At 39.3% G+C, this 19,994-nt stretch overlaps 1 protein-coding gene across 1 annotated transcript in view; it reads left to right on the top strand.

The window, feature by feature from the left end:
• SLC7A14 (solute carrier family 7 member 14) overlaps positions 1-10,226 on the top strand; it is an 80,073-nt gene extending 69,847 nt beyond the window's left edge. Inside the window, exon 7 of the mRNA XM_056808481.1 lies at positions 2,533-10,226. Coding sequence (XP_056664459.1) covers positions 2,533-2,858 — 326 coding nt within the window. The 3' untranslated portion in view covers positions 2,859-10,226. The remainder of the gene's footprint in view (positions 1-2,532) is intronic.
• Positions 10,227-19,994: the final 9,768 nt, after the last annotated feature.

Raw genomic sequence — 19,994 nt, 5'->3', positions numbered from 1 at the left:
ACATTTACAAGTTTGCAAAGCACTTTACAAATATCATATATACATTTGTATTAAAGTCAAATACAAATCATTATCTCATTTGAGCCTCACAACTCTGGGAGTCAAGTGCTCTTATTATGCTCATAATTTTATAGGTAATGAAACTGAGGCAGTCAGAGGGTTAAGTGTCTTTCCCAGAGTCAAACAGCCGGCAAATATTTGGGCCTGGATTTAAACTCAGGTCTTCCTGACTCCAGGTCCAGTCCTCTAACCACTCAATCCCCTCACACCTATAAAGAATAATAATTGATGTTTCTATAGTGCCTTAAGCTTAACTAAGTGCTTTATATACATTATATCATCTGAGTCTCACCACAAACCTTGAAAGGAAATGAGATATGCCAATAGCTCAAGAAAATCAGGGCCAGGGAGATAAATGACTTACCTAAGGTCAAATAGCCATCAGAGAGAAGATTCCATCCCTAGACTTCCTGGGTCCAAGTCCCACCCTCTTCCTACTATGTCTCACTCCCATTAAACCTTTAAAGAGCCAACAGATTCCCCAAAAGTCAGAAGTAAAGAGAGAAGCAAAAGTCTTGAATAATCCTCAGACTGGGTAACTCACTCCTAGCTTGGTCAGTATGTTACAGGAATTCTTCTTGCCTAATAGATGATCTGGTCCATAAGGACATCAGACTAGTTTTAATCAGTCAATAAATATTTATTAGACATCTAATATTTACCAGTAACTATGCTAAGTTCTGGGGATACAAAGAAAAGTAAAAGCTATTTGCCATATTTAAAATAGAACAAAAAGATTAGAAAGCCCTAGGCCCAATTCATTTCCATCCCACTTCTCAAATATACTGACTTCATCTGCAAAAATCTACCTAAACAACAAAATTATTATGGATGTGAATGTGAAATATTCAAAAGAGAGAAGGGGGGGAGGGTCTTTGTACCACTTTTACAGTTACCAAAGTGGTGTTAGTAGCCAAAAATATTTAACTCAACCCCAGTCACCCAGATCAATGGACCCAGCCAATATCCACACTGTTACTCATATCCTTTATCAAGGGATCAGAACTTTTTTCCCCACTGGAAGGGGCCAAAGTTTCTAATTATATTCATAGAGAGAATAATAGTCTAACCTCACACACATACACATGCTTTTTCAGCACTTTGCAAATTTTGAAACACTATTAAAATGTCAGTTATTATTATTTGTAGAAGAATCAAAGAAGAACCCAAAATATATGCCAGTTTCTTTTGGTTGGATTTTCCTCTACAGGCTCCATTGTATGAAACAAGCCAACTTCTAAGATCTCCAGATCATGTTTAAGAAGCAATATTATGTAATGTTTACTGACTTAGAGTTCAAATCCAGCCTCAAAAACTTTTTAGCCATGTGACTGGACAAATTACTTCTCCTGAGTCTCCTCATCTATAAAATAAAAAGGTTGAATTCAGAATCTCTAAGGTCCCTTCCAGATATAAACCCATAATTCTTTGATCTCTCTAGACCACTGTCTTTTCATTTTCATTTTCATAAAACAAGAGGGGGACTTCTAAGGTCCTTTCCAACTCTAAATCTATAATCCTATGATATCCACCTGAAGATCTTCTACCCCAGGGATACGGTCCCCTTTATAAAAAATTGACCCTCCTCCCTCCATTTTCCACAAACATTATGTCTAATTTCTCCTACTTCCTCCCTTCCCCATCCTCCAGTCCACAATCAGAAAGAGCAAATATCCAACTGAAAAGATGAAACATCTGTTTAAGAAGTGACAGGCCACATCTGCAGATAATTAACTGTAGGATTCATTACCAATTAGGCCTATAAATCTCTGCTTACTTTGGCTCCTGGAAGGATGATTTCACTGGGGTTTTTTAGAGAGTCAGATGAGACACAGTGAGAAATTCAAGCTTGAAAAGAAATACCATCCAAAAGGACAGGATTTCTCTCTTTCCCAGGGCAGCAAGAAGGGGCTTGGCCTTATGGATCCTGAGCACACAGCAGAATAGAATGCCGGCAGTCTAAGGGAACATCCAAGAGATGGGTGCCTACTCAGCAAAGGGGAATCAGGGATGCTAAGACTGGGCCAAGGTGTAGAGCTAGCAGTTAGTGGCCCTCTCATCTATGTGGTAGATCCTCAAAAATCTGTCCAGATTATGGATTTACCCTCCAAACAATGCAGGACCATAAAGATATAACCATTTAGTGCCGTTTGTGTATGTTTGTTTTTTAGTTTTTCTTTTTTGTTTGTTTAAATCTTTACCTTCCATCTTGGACTCAATACCATGCATTGGTTCCAAGGTAGAAGAGTGGTTAGAGCTAGACCATGGAGGTTAAGTGACTTGCCCAGGGTCACACAGCTAGGAAGTATCTGAGGTCAGATTGAACAAACATCTCTAGGTCAGGCTCTCAATCCACTGTGCCACCTCGCTGCCCCTTTTTTGTTTTGTTTTGTTTTCCTAATTGGATTGCAGCTCTTTTGGATCTGACATGGAAAAAGCAGTAGCTAATACCATCCGTGTCCTTCCCTATAGGCATGCTTATTTACTTCGGATATGGCATATGGAACAGCACACTGGAAATCAGTGCCAGGGAAGAGGCCCTGCACCAGAGCACCTACCAGCGCTACGACGTAGATGACCCCTTCTCTGTGGAAGACGGTTTCTCCTATGGCCCAGAGGGTGAGGGCCAGCAGGACTGGGGAGGCGCAGCAGCCGAAGACAAAGGCTTCTATTACCAGCAGATGTCAGAGGCAAAGGAAAACAGCCGGACAAGTAGCAAAGCGAAAAGCAAAGGCAAACACAAACAGAACTCAGAGGCCCTGATTGCAAATGATGAGTTAGATTATTCACCAGAGTAGGAGCAAATAAATAAAGGATGGAGGAGATGCTGATTATGGGCAAGCTAACCTGGGCGTTAGGAGGTGAAGGCTTTCTCGGCTCTCATTTTGCAATCATCCCATAAGTCAGTCCCCCAAATCATAGCCTCTACCTTGCTATTTCCCTCCTCAAGAGAATTCTGTAAAAAGTTAAACCTGAACCCTATGATTAACCCTCTTTTTTCCACCTTCTCCCCACCCCCACTAGTGCAAAACCAAACCCAACAAGGCTGACAGAGTGTCTCTCTTAATTCCAACTGCTGGAAGTGATCTAAATGAGAGGTTCTGAGCCCTTTGCTTTAGCAGTTGGCTCCAAGGTTCTTTATGGGCCTGCTGAGTCACCAAGAAGCATAGGACAAGCTCCCTGGGCAGCCCAGTGCTTCCATCCCAATGAGAGAGGTGCCAAAGCTGGTGGGTGAAAGACAAGTCACCAGATTCAGCCCATCCTCTGAGTCAGGGGGTGGGGAGGCATAAGGCATGTCCTCAGTCCTTTCAGCTAAGAGTTCCTCCCCTCAGTTGAACCTGTACAAGCAAGTTAGCTGGCAGTTTCTTAACAAGGAATGTTATGTACTAAAATCTCACCAAATTGAATTCTTGGACTGGACAGGTGCCTCTGTGTTTACTAAGGGACTTCACCCACATGCACCAGTGGACCAATCAAAGATCAGTGGATCTGAGACACCTCCCCCAATGATGACTCAATGGCATGGCCTAAGGTACCATAAAGTTTTCATTTAAAAACATAATAGGATTCTGGGGGGAAAAAAAAGGAAGTCTGAAGAGTCTGGGCAGAAATGATGATAGCAAAACTTCCTTTGCAGTCTGCAGTCCCCACACTCATGAAATCTACAATCCGTGGAAGCGTTGGCTTTCAGAACAAGCTCAAGATCTCTGGCCAATACAAAGGCTCACAAGGGAAGGCAAAAAAGGGTTAGAATCTCATGGGACTCAGTGGGAAATTAGGCCAAGTTTGTTTTATCACTGGATAAAGATATTAGCAGGTAGAGATCTCCTCAATCATTAAGGTCTCCCAGCAAATTCTTTTCTGTTTTTAAAATAACAAATTATATAGTATTTGGATATACATCTAACCATTTGACTAGTGGGTGCTACTCTGAAAAATGTTCACATATGACTAGTCGGGTAATAGCATTCCACAAGCCTCCACCCCACTTCAGAACCAGCTGATCTAGGTAATCTTCCAGCACTTTTCCCCAAGCAATAGCCTCATCGAAGCCCCAAGGGAAGGAAAAGCTCTCTCCAGGGCAGGCACTAGATCTGGGCTTTGATAGGTATTTTTAAAAAAAAAACACCCTTACCCCCACCCCAAACAAAGTAGTGGAGGAACACACAACTGATTGGAAATTCTTCTTTAGTTATTGACTGCCTCTCCCCCAGGCTTCACCATTCCTGGCATGTAAACTCAAACAAAACTGTTTCTCATATCGCTTTCAGCTAAAATCTTTGCAAGAATGATTCTGAAAAAAAAAAAGGAAAAAAAAGGCTTTTCTCCATCTGTCGTAGACCTGCTGCTTTCTTTACTCCATCACGCAACAATATGTCCTGGTTCTTCTTCCCTTTCTAAACACCTGAGCTTTGTGTTCTCAATCTCCTTGTTTGCTTTTGGAGGATGGTGAGCAGACAGCTGCTCTGTACAGGGACAGGCAGAGGAGGCCCAACATCATTTCCCATAGAAAGGATAGAGAATCCCACTTCAGTTGACCAATCACTAGAGCCAAAATTGACACTTAACAGTTAGAGCCATGCCATCAAAAATTACATTCCAGATCATTTCCTAAGAAGGCACCGTAGCTGAGCCTCTCACTGCTCCTGAAAAACAACAACTTTTAGATTCATTGTTTTGACATTTTGGTTGCCCATTGACTGACTTCCCTGGGATTTTGACCTCCAATCATCAATGTGTTTCTCATCTTAACTACCCTATGGGAGACCGTTCTTGGTCTGAAGGGAAGAGGAATTTGAAGAGCAGATGGGTAATTAAATTCATGCTTTTGTGTTCCTTTTACACACCGAAGGAGATAGCCCTAGGTATCCTTTGGGGGAAGAAAAAAGGTGATGAATTATTTATTATAAGATTCCTCAAGCTTACCATTTTTTAATATATCCAATTACATTTTAGATTGCTCTCTGAGCTGGTAGAAAGAAAGCAAGTATGAATTAGTATCCCAGCAAGGGGGGAAATAGGGGAAATCACAAAATATCTTAAAATTTCAAAAAAGGAATATTAAAATTAAAAATAGCAAAAATAGAGATTGACAGAAATCTATTTGGAGGGACTAGTTGATCTTTTGACTCTAGCAGTGTTCAAAAGTTCAATTCAATTCAATGAGCATTTATTAATCACCTGCTGTGTGCAAGGAAGTGTGTTTGGTACTACGGTTATAACACCAAAATAAAAACACAGCCTCTTTCCTCAAGGAGCTTAAATTCTAATGGAGAATCATTGATGTCAAAACTTACAGATCATACATATAGTCTAACCCCCTCATTTTACAGATGCCAATATTGAGGCCCAGAGGCATTCTCAATGAAAAGATAATAGATTCAGAGCTAGCTAGATGGGACCTCAAAACATCTAGTCTAATCCCTACATTTTATAGATGAGGAAAGTGGAGCTTGGCAAGACTGTGATTTGTCCCAAAGTCACAGAAGTAGTAAGCATTAAATGCAGAATTTGAATGTAGGTCCTCCAACTCCCTAGTCAATGATTATTCCACTTGTATTGCTCTCTTCCTCCCTTTTTGGAATATAAATAAAGAAATGCAAGGTAATTTGAGAAAAGAGAGAAAAATAACAGTACAAGATGACAATAATTATGTGACCCTGGGCAAGTCATTTAACCCCAATTACCTAGCCCTTACCACTCTTCTGTCTTGGAGTCAATACTTAGAATTGATTCTGAGATGGAAGGTGAGAGTTTAAAAATTTCAAAGAAAAAGAAAAGATAACAGGAAAGACTTCCTGTGGAAAATCAGCCTTGAAGGAAGATCAAGGTTCTAAGGGGGGAAGGTGAGGAGTGAGTGAATTCTGAATATGCTGAGAAGTCTGAATCAAATCACAGCGATGGGAAATGGCAGAAAGCTAGGAGAACAATGAGTAGGCCAGTTCATCTGGAATAGCAAGAGAGTAAATGGTAGTAAAGAGCAATCAAAGGGCAACAAAAGAAAGATGTCTTGTGTGTTATAGTTGGTGAAGTTCATTTCTTTTGTGTAGATCACAAACTCCTGTGACACAGAGAGCTATTGCAAACAGAGAGGGAACTCTAGCAACAGTAAAAAGTACTTTTTCTCTCTAGTAATGGATCAGAAGGAGAATGTGGATAATTGGAAGGCATTGATAGTCCTCACTTCTTCCATTAAATAGTTTACTGAATTCAATTCAGAGCAGCCCAAAAAAATATTTATTAAGGGCATACTATGTTCCAGGCACTAGTTACAAAGATAAAAATCTTAGTTCCTGGCCTCAGAGAGCTTATACTCTATTCAAATTGCTAGGAAACAAAGTTTCTTGATTTGTGGTCCTATATTAATCCTGTGAATGACTGGCTTGGATTCTACTTCCTGAGTTGTTTCCTTGACAAGGATTTTTAGTTTGTTTTATCAGGCTATCCAATTAACTGTGTTTAAAATAGAATTAAACAATTGAAAGGAGTTCTAAGACCTCCTCGTTTGAGTTCCATTTCTAAACGTTGTTCTGACTCTATCAGCTTCCATTCACAAAAATAAGCCTCTTGGGACCAAAACCACAAGATTCATGGGATGCAAGTTTGAAATTAACTGTTTCATCAGAAGCACTGAGAAGTCCTTGAACAAATCTATACTTTTTTACAGCTTCTATTTAGGTAATCACGAAAAAGAAAAAAAACAGCAAAATTTAAAATTCTTATACCTGTTATCCAAATTGTACTAGAAAAGGATGCCAAGACCTGACAGGTCTGGGCTTTTGTTTTTGTTAATGGGAGATGGAGCTATCCTTTGTTGTATTCCACTGACCTACTTTAAAAATACATATATGTGTATGTAAAAAATTATATTTTCATGTTCTATTATATTTTCATGTTCTATTTTTAGTTTCACCACAAATTAAGGATGTCTAATAGCTTGGACTATTACATTTTTACATTCCAGCAGAATATAAACTCCTTAAAGACACAGACTATCTCCCTCTACATTTGTATTCCCATTGCCTAACAGTAAGCACTCACTAAAAGGTCATTGACTGACCAAGTAACTACTTAGACATCCCAACAGAAATCATAAACAAAGGTATAGGCTTATAACATTTACATTGTTCTTTTAACCTACATCATCAGACTTGATAATGTTATTTGGTCTATATGACAAGATAATAACAATAACTTAATTCAGATTAAGATTGTTCTAAATTCTTGAGAATATAAGGGATAAGGATATGTACTGAACCTGTGGTTTCATTGTTATTAGAAACTAATGAATAGAGGGCAGCTGGGTGGCTCAGTGGATTGAGAGCCAGGCCTAGAGATGGGAGGTCCTAGGTTCAAATCTGACCTCAGACATTTCCCAGCTGTGTGACCCTGGGCAAGTCACTTGACCCCCATTGCCTAGCCCTTACCACTTTTCTGCCTTGGAACCAATACATAGTATTGACTCCAAGATGGAAGGTAAGGGTTTTAAAAAAAGAAAAGAAAAAAGAAACTAATGAATAAGGGACTTTTCTCTACCAAAGGAGAATGGCATTTTTTCTAAAAGTATAGTCTTAGAAAGCTGCTTAGAGAACTAAGCCTTCAGGATCACATAAGCCAGTAGGTGTCAGAAGCAGGATTTTAACTCCCATCTACCTGACTCTCGTGGCCAGCTCTCTATCTACTATGCTCTACTTTCTCTCATTATTTTAGATTTGACTTTTGTTTAATTAATAAAAATTATAGAATATTCCTTCCAGAATCCATTTTAATGACATTCAAGTTCCCTTGCCAAAGTCACAACTAACCAAGTGCTTACTTACAAACCCTGCTGAAGCTGCTTTATTGATCAGATAAGACTTATCTGTAAACAATATCCATGGGCTTACAAAGTTTCAAGGTGCTAAGATTGTTTCTATTAACTTTAGTACATTGTTTCTTCGCAAGCCAAATGGAAACTCCTACAAACATTTTTCTCGTGTTCTCTCAGAAATGTTTGATATAAATGAAATCATTTAGAATACATTGGAATACAATCTATGAGTAAGTCCTTGGCCTGTCCTACTTTCCAAGGCTGCAAGATAGGGGACTTGCCCCTCATCCACAGTCTGAAAGGAAGCCACAAGCTTGTGCTGGGATGAGAATAAACCATAGATGGGCAAGATAGTCATGTGGAATCCCCAAAGCACAGAGGGAGAAGAGATGTCAAAACTAAGTCAAATACTCCAGATCAGAATCAGTTCCCTTGAGAGAGGCCAGAGACCAGGAAATGTGCCTGAACCCCATGACTGTAGCATAGTAATAGTGATTGAACTGGGCAGCTAATGAACCCTTCTGAGACTCAAAGCATTCCAATCACAGGCTGATTTGAATGATGTGACCTTCACATTCTATAGTATCTGGACAGAACTCTTGATCAAGAAAGAATAACTCCATGTTTTGTGATCAGATCTTTCTTTCCCCCCTTTAAAGCACCCCCTTTTGCTCCAGGTGGAATATTAGCAGACATAATGTTTACACCAGCCTAAATGATGTTGAATCTCACCTCTGATGCTCTTCCTCACTCCCAAATTGACCCTCTCTCCATTATACCATGGGGTCTTCCTTCTTTCTTAAAAAGAAAAGGTATCCTTACTTTTTTTTTAATCTGCCTGAGTAACCCAGAGACAGAAACTATATCATTGTTCATTTTCTCTCTGATTCTTTTTTTATTCCTCTGTGAAAAATAAGCCTCCTTTCTCTTCTCTCCAGTTCCAGAAGATAAAAGGTACTATCTTTATTCCTATCTTAGTTTAAGGAAGGTGATGATATTGGCATATGCTCGGAAATTGACACCTGCTGTGCTGTCAATTAAATAGTGGAAGAATCCATAAGCAGACTTCTATGATGCATGGAGGAAAGATGACTTGTAAGACTCTCCCTTTAAGGAAATCATCTATGAATTCCATTGCAGAGAACTGAGTCTTTTTTGAGCTGGCAGCTCCCATTCATAATCATTTGGGTCCCTCTAATTTGGGAATTTTGAAGCATTTTTTGTGTCACAGACCCTTTGGCAGTCTGGTGAAGCCTGTGGACACTTTCTAAGAATCATGTTTAATTGCCTAGATTCACAATTGGAAGAAATACTGAATTAGAGATTGGTGAAAATAAAAAATACATTTTTTCCTTCCAAATTCACAGACCTCCACTGAAATCTATCCACAGACCCCTTAAGGATGCATGAGTTCCTGATCTTAGAAGAGGCCAAGGAAAGAGACACAGCATTACTTAGAACTAGGAAACAAACACAGCTGAAGGATCACTCATATGCATTAGGTAACCCCTCTAACCTTTTCCCCATCAGTTGTCTTCACAGGCACCATTTTCGTGAGCAAGGATATTAACAGTGAATCTGAGTGTCACTGGATTTTTCCAGGAAGTATAACCTCTGGGTTATCCTTTCCATTTTCATGTGAAGGTAAGGCAATAGTGCCAGGTAAGGCATGAGTCCCCTTATGTTGGGTCCTGGGAGTTGACTGTGCTCATGTCTCCCCTGACAAATAGCAAGGCAAGGCTAAACTGGGGAGAAATCCCAAGCTCCCATCTTCCAAAGCAAACATACTCTTTGGTTGCTGAATCATAAATACCTCAACTATTTTTGCTTATGTAAGCAACTCCCTAAGGTTTGCAGAGGACATCCCTGGTCCTTATTCTACTTGGTCTGATGATGAAATTCAACTTCTAGCTTTCTCACTGTGGAAATATAAGAGAAAATCACTGTTTGATTCGTATCTGATGTTATAAATACAGCTTGTAAATTCTATTGACTTTCTGTTTTTGTTTGGTCCTTGAGAAGTACAACTTGCTTTCTGCAGATGGTATTTTCTGGTGTCCATTCTCTGATGTTTTGGTTATGAAATTGCTGTATTCGTTTTTAAAAGTGTTCTTTTTTGTGGTTTTCAATCCCCATTGGTGCACCATACAATGGGGTCTTGTTGTGTGTTATAAAGAAAGAAAAAAATATGCAGATATATATTATGGAGTGGATTTTATGTTCCAATGACTGTAGTGTTAATATTATATTGACTTATTGAGAATGTGGGGAAATTCTAAACTTAACAAAATGTGTCTATTTTAATAAATACATAAAGCTTTATTGTGTGCCTTTACATTAAAAATGGGTTTATAAAGAGACTCAGGAACAGAAGTGTCTTGCTATAAATTTCCAGAGTAATGTAAAGCTTTTACACAGATAATTAAACCGAAACGACAATAATGAAGGAACTTTCCCAAACAGATTTTGTTAAGCTTAACTAATATCTAAACTCTGGTATTTTCTTTTGATCCTTAAATGAAAATTAAGAGATAAATCTTGCCTTATATACTGCAATTTTCCTTTGCAGAAGGACCACTTAGAAGAGCTGATTTTGGTACTAATTGCTTTGTTGTGGGAAATGGTTTTAGTTTACACAATAAAAATATAAAAACAAGTCCAGCAGATTGATTTTTAAGATGTTAATTTGGAGAAAGCCAGGTAAATGGTCTGAAAGGAAAGAGTACCAGTTCTAGAATTCAAAGATCTCAAGTTCAAGTCTTGCCTCTGACACTTACTACTTGTGTGACTCTCCGCAAGTCAGTGAGCCTCGGTTTCCTCATCTATAAAATGGAGGGACTGGACTAGATGCTCTCAGGTTCTTTCTAATTCTAATTCTATCATCCTTTGATTTGAGGTGTTCTGAATAGGCCCCTTCCTTTCGTGAGGATAGATGTCATTTTTCATAGTTATTCATAGGAGATTTCTACTAAATCCAGATAAGTTTGAAGAGGCACATCACCAGATTGTAGTAACTCTCAAAATGCACCCACTAAGTGACAGAAGAATGCACACCACCTGAGTGGAAATGGCCATAGCAGTAAAATTACACATACTGTAGTATTTCATGGGATATTAACTTTTGAGTTGAATGGGACTTTAGAGAACATCTAATTCAACTCCATCTTATTATAGATGAGGAAAACTAGACAGATTCAGAGAAGTTAACTGACTTGCCCCAGGTTACACAAAGAGTAAATAGCCAGCCTAGAATTCAGACCCACATCTCTAAAGTATTAAAATCAGAATAAGAAAGTATATAACTCTTGAAGTACTTTTTCATCATTCTCTCTTTTTTTACATAACCTTTGCCTTCTGTCTTAGAACCAATATTCAGTATCATCCATCATGCAAGGTAAAACAATAAGGGCTAGGCAATTGGAGTTAAGTGACTTGTCCAGGGTCTTACAGCTGGGATGTATCTGAGGCCAACTTTGAACCCAAGACCTCCAGTCTCCAGGCCTGGCCTCTATTCTCTTTTAACAAGAACCCAAGAGATTTCATTTCATACTGGCAATAGACCCTTCTGAACTCTCCCATTTTAACTCACTAATCACACCTCCCACTCACTATCAATATCAATCAGCAAGGATTTATTATTTATCATGAACAGAGGACTGTACTAAATACTGGGGATATAGAGAAAGGGGGGAAAATAGTCACAGACCTCAAGGATCTCCCATTCTAATGGGGGAGACAACAGGAAAACAATAATGTTCCAACAAACTATTTGCACAATTCATTAGCAAGAGATAATCACGGCAGATTAAAAGGGGTTGACATCCAGGCTGGATTGGCCATATTCTCTAGCATCAAAATGCACTTTTTTTGGAGATATAATTAAAGTTTAATCCAAAAAAAAAATGAAGATAAGAATTTTAAATGGGAGGTAGCTCAGGTTAATGGATCTAATTGTCCTAGGAGTCAGAATCCTGAGGTTCTAGTTCCAATTCTGTCACTAGAACATGGATTTTTTTCTTTTCCTAATTTATTTTTTAATTTCATTTTTATTTTATTTTCAGTTCTAAATTCTCTCTTTCCCTTATCTATAAAAAAGGCAAGTAAAACAAAACTATTGCAAACTTGCTTAATTATGCAAAACAAATTCCCTTGTTAACTCAGTCAGGAAGGAAGGATTCAGTTTGCACTCTGAGACCCTCATGCTATCCACCTCCAATTAGAGAATGAATAGGTCTCAGTTTCCATGTGTACAAAAAGGAAAGGGCTACAGGTGGTCAGAACTCCTAGAACTTGTGAGCTGTGTGTTTCTTCTACAAAATATCCAGATCTGGCCTGAGCTAAAAACATGTAAAAGTTTTCTTTTAATTGAACTTGTAGACAAGTTGAACTATCAGGGGGTTCCTAATTTTGGGGGGATGGGAAATTTCTTTAGTTGTCTGTGAAACCTATGGATCTCTTCTCAGAAGGATGTTTTTATGTATTTATTAAACCCTCAACTTCTATCTTAGAATCAATATTAATTATCAGTTCCAAAGGAGAAGAGCAGTAAGTATCTGAGATCAGATTTGAACCCAGAACCCCTCATATTCAGGCCTGGTTCTCTATCACTGAGTTGCCTAACTGTACCTAGAATTATTTTTTAAATGAATGAAATCAAATACACATGACTGCAAAGAAAACTATTTATTTTAAAATATTGATGTTAAAATATTTTTTTAAATCAGGCTCATTGAGCTCATTAAGAACCTCTGGTAGATAACTTTCAAGGTCTCTTCCCTCTCTAAACCAATGATCCCAATAAATCCCTAGTACTATCATTCTGTCCAAATCACTGCCTCAATCTATTTCTTGTGAGATCCTAAGAGTTAGATCTGGAATAGATCTTAGACTTCACTTAACTTCAGCTCTTTTTCCAGAGTAAACAGAAGTCTGGAGAAGTTCATTGACTTCCTCGAGATCACACAGGCCATGGAAGCACAGATTTTTTTAAGGCAATCTGCCTCTGGTCCCAGGCCTAAGAACAATGGTCAGAAAACCAACACAAGACTAGCGATGCCATTTCTTTTATTTTCAATGTGGCTTAAGAACACGCTAACTAACAGGTACATGTTACAGCCCCTATCCAGGGTTGTGCTCCAGAGAGCATCATAGGGGTTAAACACATCAACAGAGATGCCAGAAACTAACTTCACTGCTTCCTCAATGTCCTCTTTTTCCACATGTTCAGATGACATCATTTCATAACCCATTTCCAAGTGCAAGTGAGCATCTTTGGTGCCAGAGGCTCCCACCCCACACACATTTCCTGCTCTATTCTAGGAGTCGGTTTTCTCACTGGCCTTCCAGTAACCTCACCCAATCTAGCTCTGAAACTACTGAAAGCCTCTGGAAGCTGGGAGGTCCAGAAAGATGAAAGCATGCCTGAGTTTCAAATAATCATGCACAAGCCCGGTGCCCATGATGCATCAGAGACAAGAGAGTTTGGGGACTCTTTCCAAGTTCCTCTCCAGGAAAGGGGAGTCATTGATATCAATTAACCCAACCAGTTAAATGCTGTGTCAGGAACTCCTCTGGGAATGAGGAATGAAAATGACTGGAGGCTCTAAATAACATCACTATGGGGACAGAAAGGCACTTTAGAAGTGAAATCCGAAAAGGAAGCAGAACTCATCGACAAGACTGCCCAAACTGAGCACAGTGGCTGGAAAGCTCTCAGTGATTGCATTCCCTGACTCATGAAAAGGTTTTTCCCAGGGCTGGGAGAAAGGCAATTGCTTAGCAGTGGGAATTTCCCAATCCCATGAAGCCCTATTTCCAAGTCAATGCATGATAAGCCTGATGCAGTGTAAAGAACTCTCTGGAGTCCTCAGTATCCTGCATCCTCCTGACTAATTTGTAACCAAGAAGGGGGTGATGGGAGACATTAACTAACTCTGAGGGAGAGAGCCAGGGGAGTAATACCATCTGATGCTAGGTCACAGATTTAGAGGTGGAAGGGATTAAAGAGGTCATAGGATAGGAGTAAACATGGAAGGGACTTTCTTTGGAGGTCATCTAGGGCAACCCCTTCACTTTACAAGTGAATAAACTGAGGCCAAGAGAGGAAAACTGATTTGCTCAAGCTAAGTAAGAGAGCTAGGTCTCCAGATCCAAATCCAAAGTTCTTTCCACTGTACCATCCTGTTATGATTAAGGAGGAGAATATGGATCAATGGGTGGTGCCAAGCAGGGTAATAAATTTAAAGATGGTCATCTGAGGACAAATAAAAGGAAGACTGTTCTCACAGTGGGGAATAAATGTAAAAACCTCATTATCTAGAAGCAATTAGGTAGCTTGCTCGATGGATAGAGACCTGAACCTAGAGTCACACCTGAATCCAAATCCAGCCTGCTTACTGCCTGGGAGACCCCTAGTAAGTCACTTGCCTCGGTGCCTCAATTTTCTCATCTGTAAAATGAGAATAATAATAGCACCTATCCCCAAGGTCATTATGAGAATCTAATGAGATAACCTATAAATAGTAATCTGTAAAGTGCTCTATAAATGCTAGTTATGATTATTTCCTCCAATAGGGGATCAGGTTGAAAATATAACTAAGTTCATATATATATGATTAGCTAAACATTATCTCTATCATATTATTATATTTTATCTATATGCACTATATCTATATTATATCTATATGCAAGGTAGATATAATAATTAGCTAATGATATTTTAACCTATATCTTATATTATTATATTCATTTGTATATTAATATTTATATGTATCATTATATTTTAGCTGGTTAATAATATAATTATTCTATGTTATATCTATATGTTATATTAATATATTATAGCTATGGTTGCATTATATCTGACTATTATATATTATACCCATTTCTAAAATAATATCAAATATATTCTGTATATATCTATTATAAATCTAATAATATATCATATCTATATAGGATATATCTATGATATGGCATTTTATAGATATTATTATATCTGATTACTTATATGATAATCTCCCCATGATGGGTTCTTAAAGTTATAGCTCAAAGAATCCTTGGGCAATCCACCTTGCCTCTCTTGGTCTCAGTTTCCATATCTGTCAAAAAAGGACTTTGGATGAGATGGCCCCCCCACTCTCCCCATCCCAGGCCCCAAGGTTCCTTCCAGCTCTGAATCCATCTATAAAGGTCAAAGCTGTGAGAGATTTTGGAGATTATCTAATCCATTTGACTGAGGAAGAAACTCCAGCTTAGAAAGTGAAGCTACTTGCCCCAAACCCCACAGCTAGCTAAATAGTGGATGAACCAGGACTAGGATGCAAATGTGTCCTCATTGTGCTCCTCATCCCAGGCTTTCTTTCATCACTTCCTGTTCCCTTTTAGGGTCAAGACACAAGACCAACCAGTAACCTAAGATCTGAGGATTTCAAATTCAATGGGATCTTGGGAGTTGACAGTCCAAATCCCTTATTTGATAAATGAGGAAACTGACTCTGAGATGTTAAATGGCTTCCCCAACAAGTATAAGGGAACAGCCACCCCAATCCCCTAACTGTGAATCCAGTGTCCTTTCCAAACTGTTCCAGAAAGGGTAAATGCTCTTTCCCACAAAATGCCCCTCTTCCTAGAGATCTACAAACAAAGTGCCAAAGAGCAATGTTGGGGGTGTTAGGGAAGAGAATTCCTGTCCATGTATTCAATTAACTAAATGGCCTCTGTGGTCTCTTCCCAGCTCAGAGATCCTCTACTTCTCAGGCTGATTGCCCCAGTTGTTGTTTTGTTTTTTTTTAACCCTCACCTTCTGACTTAGAATCAAAACTAAGTATTGATTTCAAGACAGAAGAGTGGTAAGGGCTAAGCAATGGGGGTTACTCAGTGACTTGCCCAGGGTCATATAGATAGGAAACGTCTGAGGTCAGATTTGAATCCAGGACCTCCTAATCCTAAATCCAGGCCTTTAAACAGCTGAAAACAGCTATCCAATCCTGCTCATTCTTCTCTTCTGCAAGCTAAATATCCCCAGTGATAGCAATTGAAATTCATTCTGGCCATTTTACCCTGTTCACCCCCTTTCATCAAGGACGTTTCACCCTGGTAAAATGTAAGATCCTTGGGAGCAAGCTGGGGGCAGTTGGGTGGCTCATTGGATTGAGATCCAAGCCTAGAGATGGGAGGTCCTCAGTTCAAATCTGGCCTCAGACACTTCCTTAGCTGTGTGACTCTGGGCAAGTCACTTAATCCTCATTGCCTGGCTCTTACACCTTAGAAGCAATGCTTACTATTAATTCTAAGACAGAAGGTAAAAGTTTCTTTAAAATTACTGTCAGAGGCCAAGAAATGGGGAGGCAACATGATACAAGTAAAAAGAACATTGCAGGGCAGCTAGGTAGGCAGCATAGTAGAAACAGTTCTTGGCCTGGAGTCAGGAGGTCTGGGTTCAAATCTAGCCTAAGACATTTCAGCCAGGTGTGTGACCCTGGGCAAGTCATTTAATCCCTGATTGCATAGTCCTTGCCACCCTTCTGTCTTAGAAAAGAAAGAGAGAGAAAAGATGAAAGGAAGGAAGGAAGGAAGGAAGGAAGGAAGAAAGGAAGGAAGGAAGGAAGGAAGGAAGGAAGGAAGGAAGGAAGGAAGGAAGGAAGGAAGGAAGGAAGGAAGGAAGGAAGGAAGGAAGGAAGGAAGAACATTGGATGTGGAGTCATGGGACCTGTGTTCAAATCCTAATCCTATCACTTCCTACCCATTTGACCTTGAATTTTCTGAGTCTCACTTTCTTCATCAATAAAATGAGGAGGCTGGACTCTAAAGTTTCTTCAAGCTCTGGCTCTATGGTGCTTGAAGAAGCCATTAGAAAGAGTTTTGCAACATTCTGAAAGCTTGACATTTCTTCATTTTTCCCTTCAACAAAGGTCAGAGTAGGAACCAAAACTGGGAAATCAGGAATTTGACCCAAGGCACACAATTTAGAGAGTATTGATAGCTCTTGCAGTCCTTTAAGCTGTGTAGAAACAGCAGAAATTAGTACCTTATTCACAACAATAATTAATTAGTTTAATAATTGGAAGCCTTCAGGAATCAGTCTAGGATGAGTTCTTCACCTACCCCCCCCCCTTGCCTGCTCTCTTCATGCAGCTTCCCAGCAAGGACCTTAACTGAGGAGGTAGCCCTTGGTCTCCATCTCCCTCTAGTCAGGAAATGTACCACTTCCACCCCTTCACCTACTTGCTTTAGTGATGTTTGTGCTACTTGACCTGGGCACAAAACAGTCTAGTTATGGCTCTGCCTAGAGTATGGAGAGGAGACTGGTCCTTCCCTCCACAAGCCTCCCTTCCCCCAATGCTTGGTACACAAAGCTCGCTCTCTGAAACTGACATTCTGTATGATATTGAGAAACATGGATTCCTCAAGAGATGCTATTCAGGCCATCGACAGCATTGGAGAAGCATACAATCCACAATCCCCATTCAGTCTCCATAGAGCTGCACATCTGGGTGTTCCATAGTCCTTTGTGGGGGCCCCATCTCAAGAATCAATGGCAGTACTGATTCTGCCTCTCCTGACGGCCGTGCGGCAGCCCTGCTGTACTACCCAGCATGTGAGGTAATGGGCACGAATGTCCTGCCAAACATTTAAGAAGTTACAGTCCACATTGAGTACATTGTATAGAAAGACAATCTGCAACCCAGATTACAAAAAGAATACAGCATGAGATAAAACCAAACTCTGTTCTTTTGTGCCCCCCTCCTCCACCCACTAATTCAGCACAAATGTGGAGATTGTGCCCTTCAAGTACACAACCTTCTTTCTCTGCCACTATCATACCTCCAGTAAAAGATTAGTTTTGAGATGTTTTGTTTAATCAGCCTCCCCTACATTTTCCAGAAAAGCATGAGCAACATTGGACTCTTTTCAAACCGGCGATCACCAGCCCACAATCTACTCATAAGAAGCCAAAGAGAAGAAAAGAAAAACTCAGTGTACCTCTCAAGGTCATCCTGCCTTCCCATTTTGACCAGGGGTGAGGAGGGGGAGGCCACAGTTATCTCTTGACCACAGAAGCAGTGATTCAGAGGCACAAAATGGGCACGAGCACTGGAAGAGACCTTAAGAACTCATCCAGTCCAACTCTTTCATTTTACAGAAAAGAAAAATAAAAGCCAAGCAGAGAGACTATGACTAGATCAAGGTCACCTAGCAAGTTAATGGTAATATAGGGGCTTGTCCCCACTTCTCCTGACCCTCAATCTGGTCTTCTTTATTTGACATTCTTCTGCCCTCATTCTCTTTTGCCCCAGCATTCAGATAGGTGAACTTTGGTTTCCCCATTTCATGGATGAAAGTATATCCAGATTTGGACTATGTACATTAAAGCATTTCTGCTCATTCCCAGCCCCAGAGTTCATAGAACAATTAAACACACACACACACACACACACACACACACACATATATTGTACATGTATATGTATAAACTTAGACATAGATGATAGATAGATAGATAATCTGTAGGTCCTTAACAAATACTTAATGAATTGACTCTATTCAATTACCTACCCACTTCTAGCTTACATTTTCATAGATTTTATATTTCTTTTTTCAGCAGGATAAGAATGTTTGGGGAGAAAATTTAATTTTTGATCATTGAAAAGTGATATAACATGATATCAATACAAATATAGATAACAATTTAGATTATATTGATGAAAAAGATGTAGATACAACCATAACTTCTAGCTACAAAGAGAAAAGGGCATCAAGTGGATAGGATCACTTAAGATGAATTCAGATTCAAGGTGTCTTAGCTGGATAAGGAGATCTGCCATTCTGGGGAGAGCCTAGAAATTATTTTGAAACTTATTCACCTTTGCTAATGGACTTACCAACTTCTTTGAGGATAGGGGCCTCTATTTACCCTCATTTATCTTTGTGACCCCAACATTTCTCATAGTGGATCAGTAACACATAACTTATAAAGTTTAATTGACCCTTTGGAATAGTTTCTTGAAGACAATTTGGGTATTACATAGTTCTTTGTAGGATATTCCATCTCATGAATTCATTCCCATTTGTTCTCTTGACTTTGAGTCTTCTTATTCTATTCAACAAGCTCCAATGGTTCCCTATTGCCTCAAAAATCAAAGCAATTAACCTGGTCCCCACTCACTTCTCCAGTTTTCTCATATTTTACACTTCTGCAAGTATTCCAGTGCCTTCTTGTTATTGATTCTAAAACATGATCCTCTTATCTCTTGATCCTAAGCATTTTCAATGATTGAACCCTATATCAGGAATTTCTTCTTCCTCCTCTCCACCCCCTGGCTCCTCTGGCTTCCTTCAAGTATCAACAAAAATTCTTCCTTTCATATAAAGCCTTCTTTCCCTATTCCCCTTAATGTTAATACCTTTCCTTCTGAAATTATCTCATTTTAGCCTGTAAATACCTTGTTTACACATGACTATTTATATGTTCTCTCTCCCCATTCAGAAGAACTTCTTGAGAACAAGAATGATCTTTGCCTTTTGTTGTGTCCCCAGAACTACAATAACTGGCACATAGTAGGCCCTTAATAAATGCTTAATGACTTGACTCAACTCTGTTCAATTACCCATTTTAACATACATTTTCACAGTTCTTATATTTCCTTTTTCATTGGAGGGAAAAATAATAAAATATAAAATGAACTATCATATTGTTGACTAACCCATTTTTCATGCAGTGTTGTTGGGTGGGGTTTTTTTTTGGGGGGGGGGGGGTAGCAGAAAGCTAAGTCTAGACTTTCAAAGAATAATTGTATGCTTTATGTCCTTACCATAATGATAAAATTTCCAAACATATGTACTTGGCCAACAGGAAAGCTATCTATCTGCACAAATGATTTTGCAAATGTTTTCCTGGAGAGAAATTAAGCATCATTGATGAGATCCCAGTGCCACGGGAGTATTCAGCTGGGGGAATAACCTTCCTGATGGGTGCAAACCTTCAAACTGCTCCATAACAAATAGAATGTTTATGCATTCCCTGATGACTAGAACAGATGTTCCCAAACAGGAAATGTTTGGCAGCCTTTGGCACACCAAAATGTTTCTGAGATTCACATTTGATTTGAAGGACAAAGGAAAACAA

Source organism: Monodelphis domestica, chromosome 8 (genome assembly GCF_027887165.1).
Source record: "Monodelphis domestica isolate mMonDom1 chromosome 8, mMonDom1.pri, whole genome shotgun sequence".
In the NCBI taxonomy this organism is placed as follows: domain Eukaryota; kingdom Metazoa; phylum Chordata; class Mammalia; order Didelphimorphia; family Didelphidae; genus Monodelphis; species Monodelphis domestica.
The sequence above is the reverse complement of the archived record's forward strand: the minus strand, read 5'-3'. Positions and strand labels throughout refer to the sequence as shown.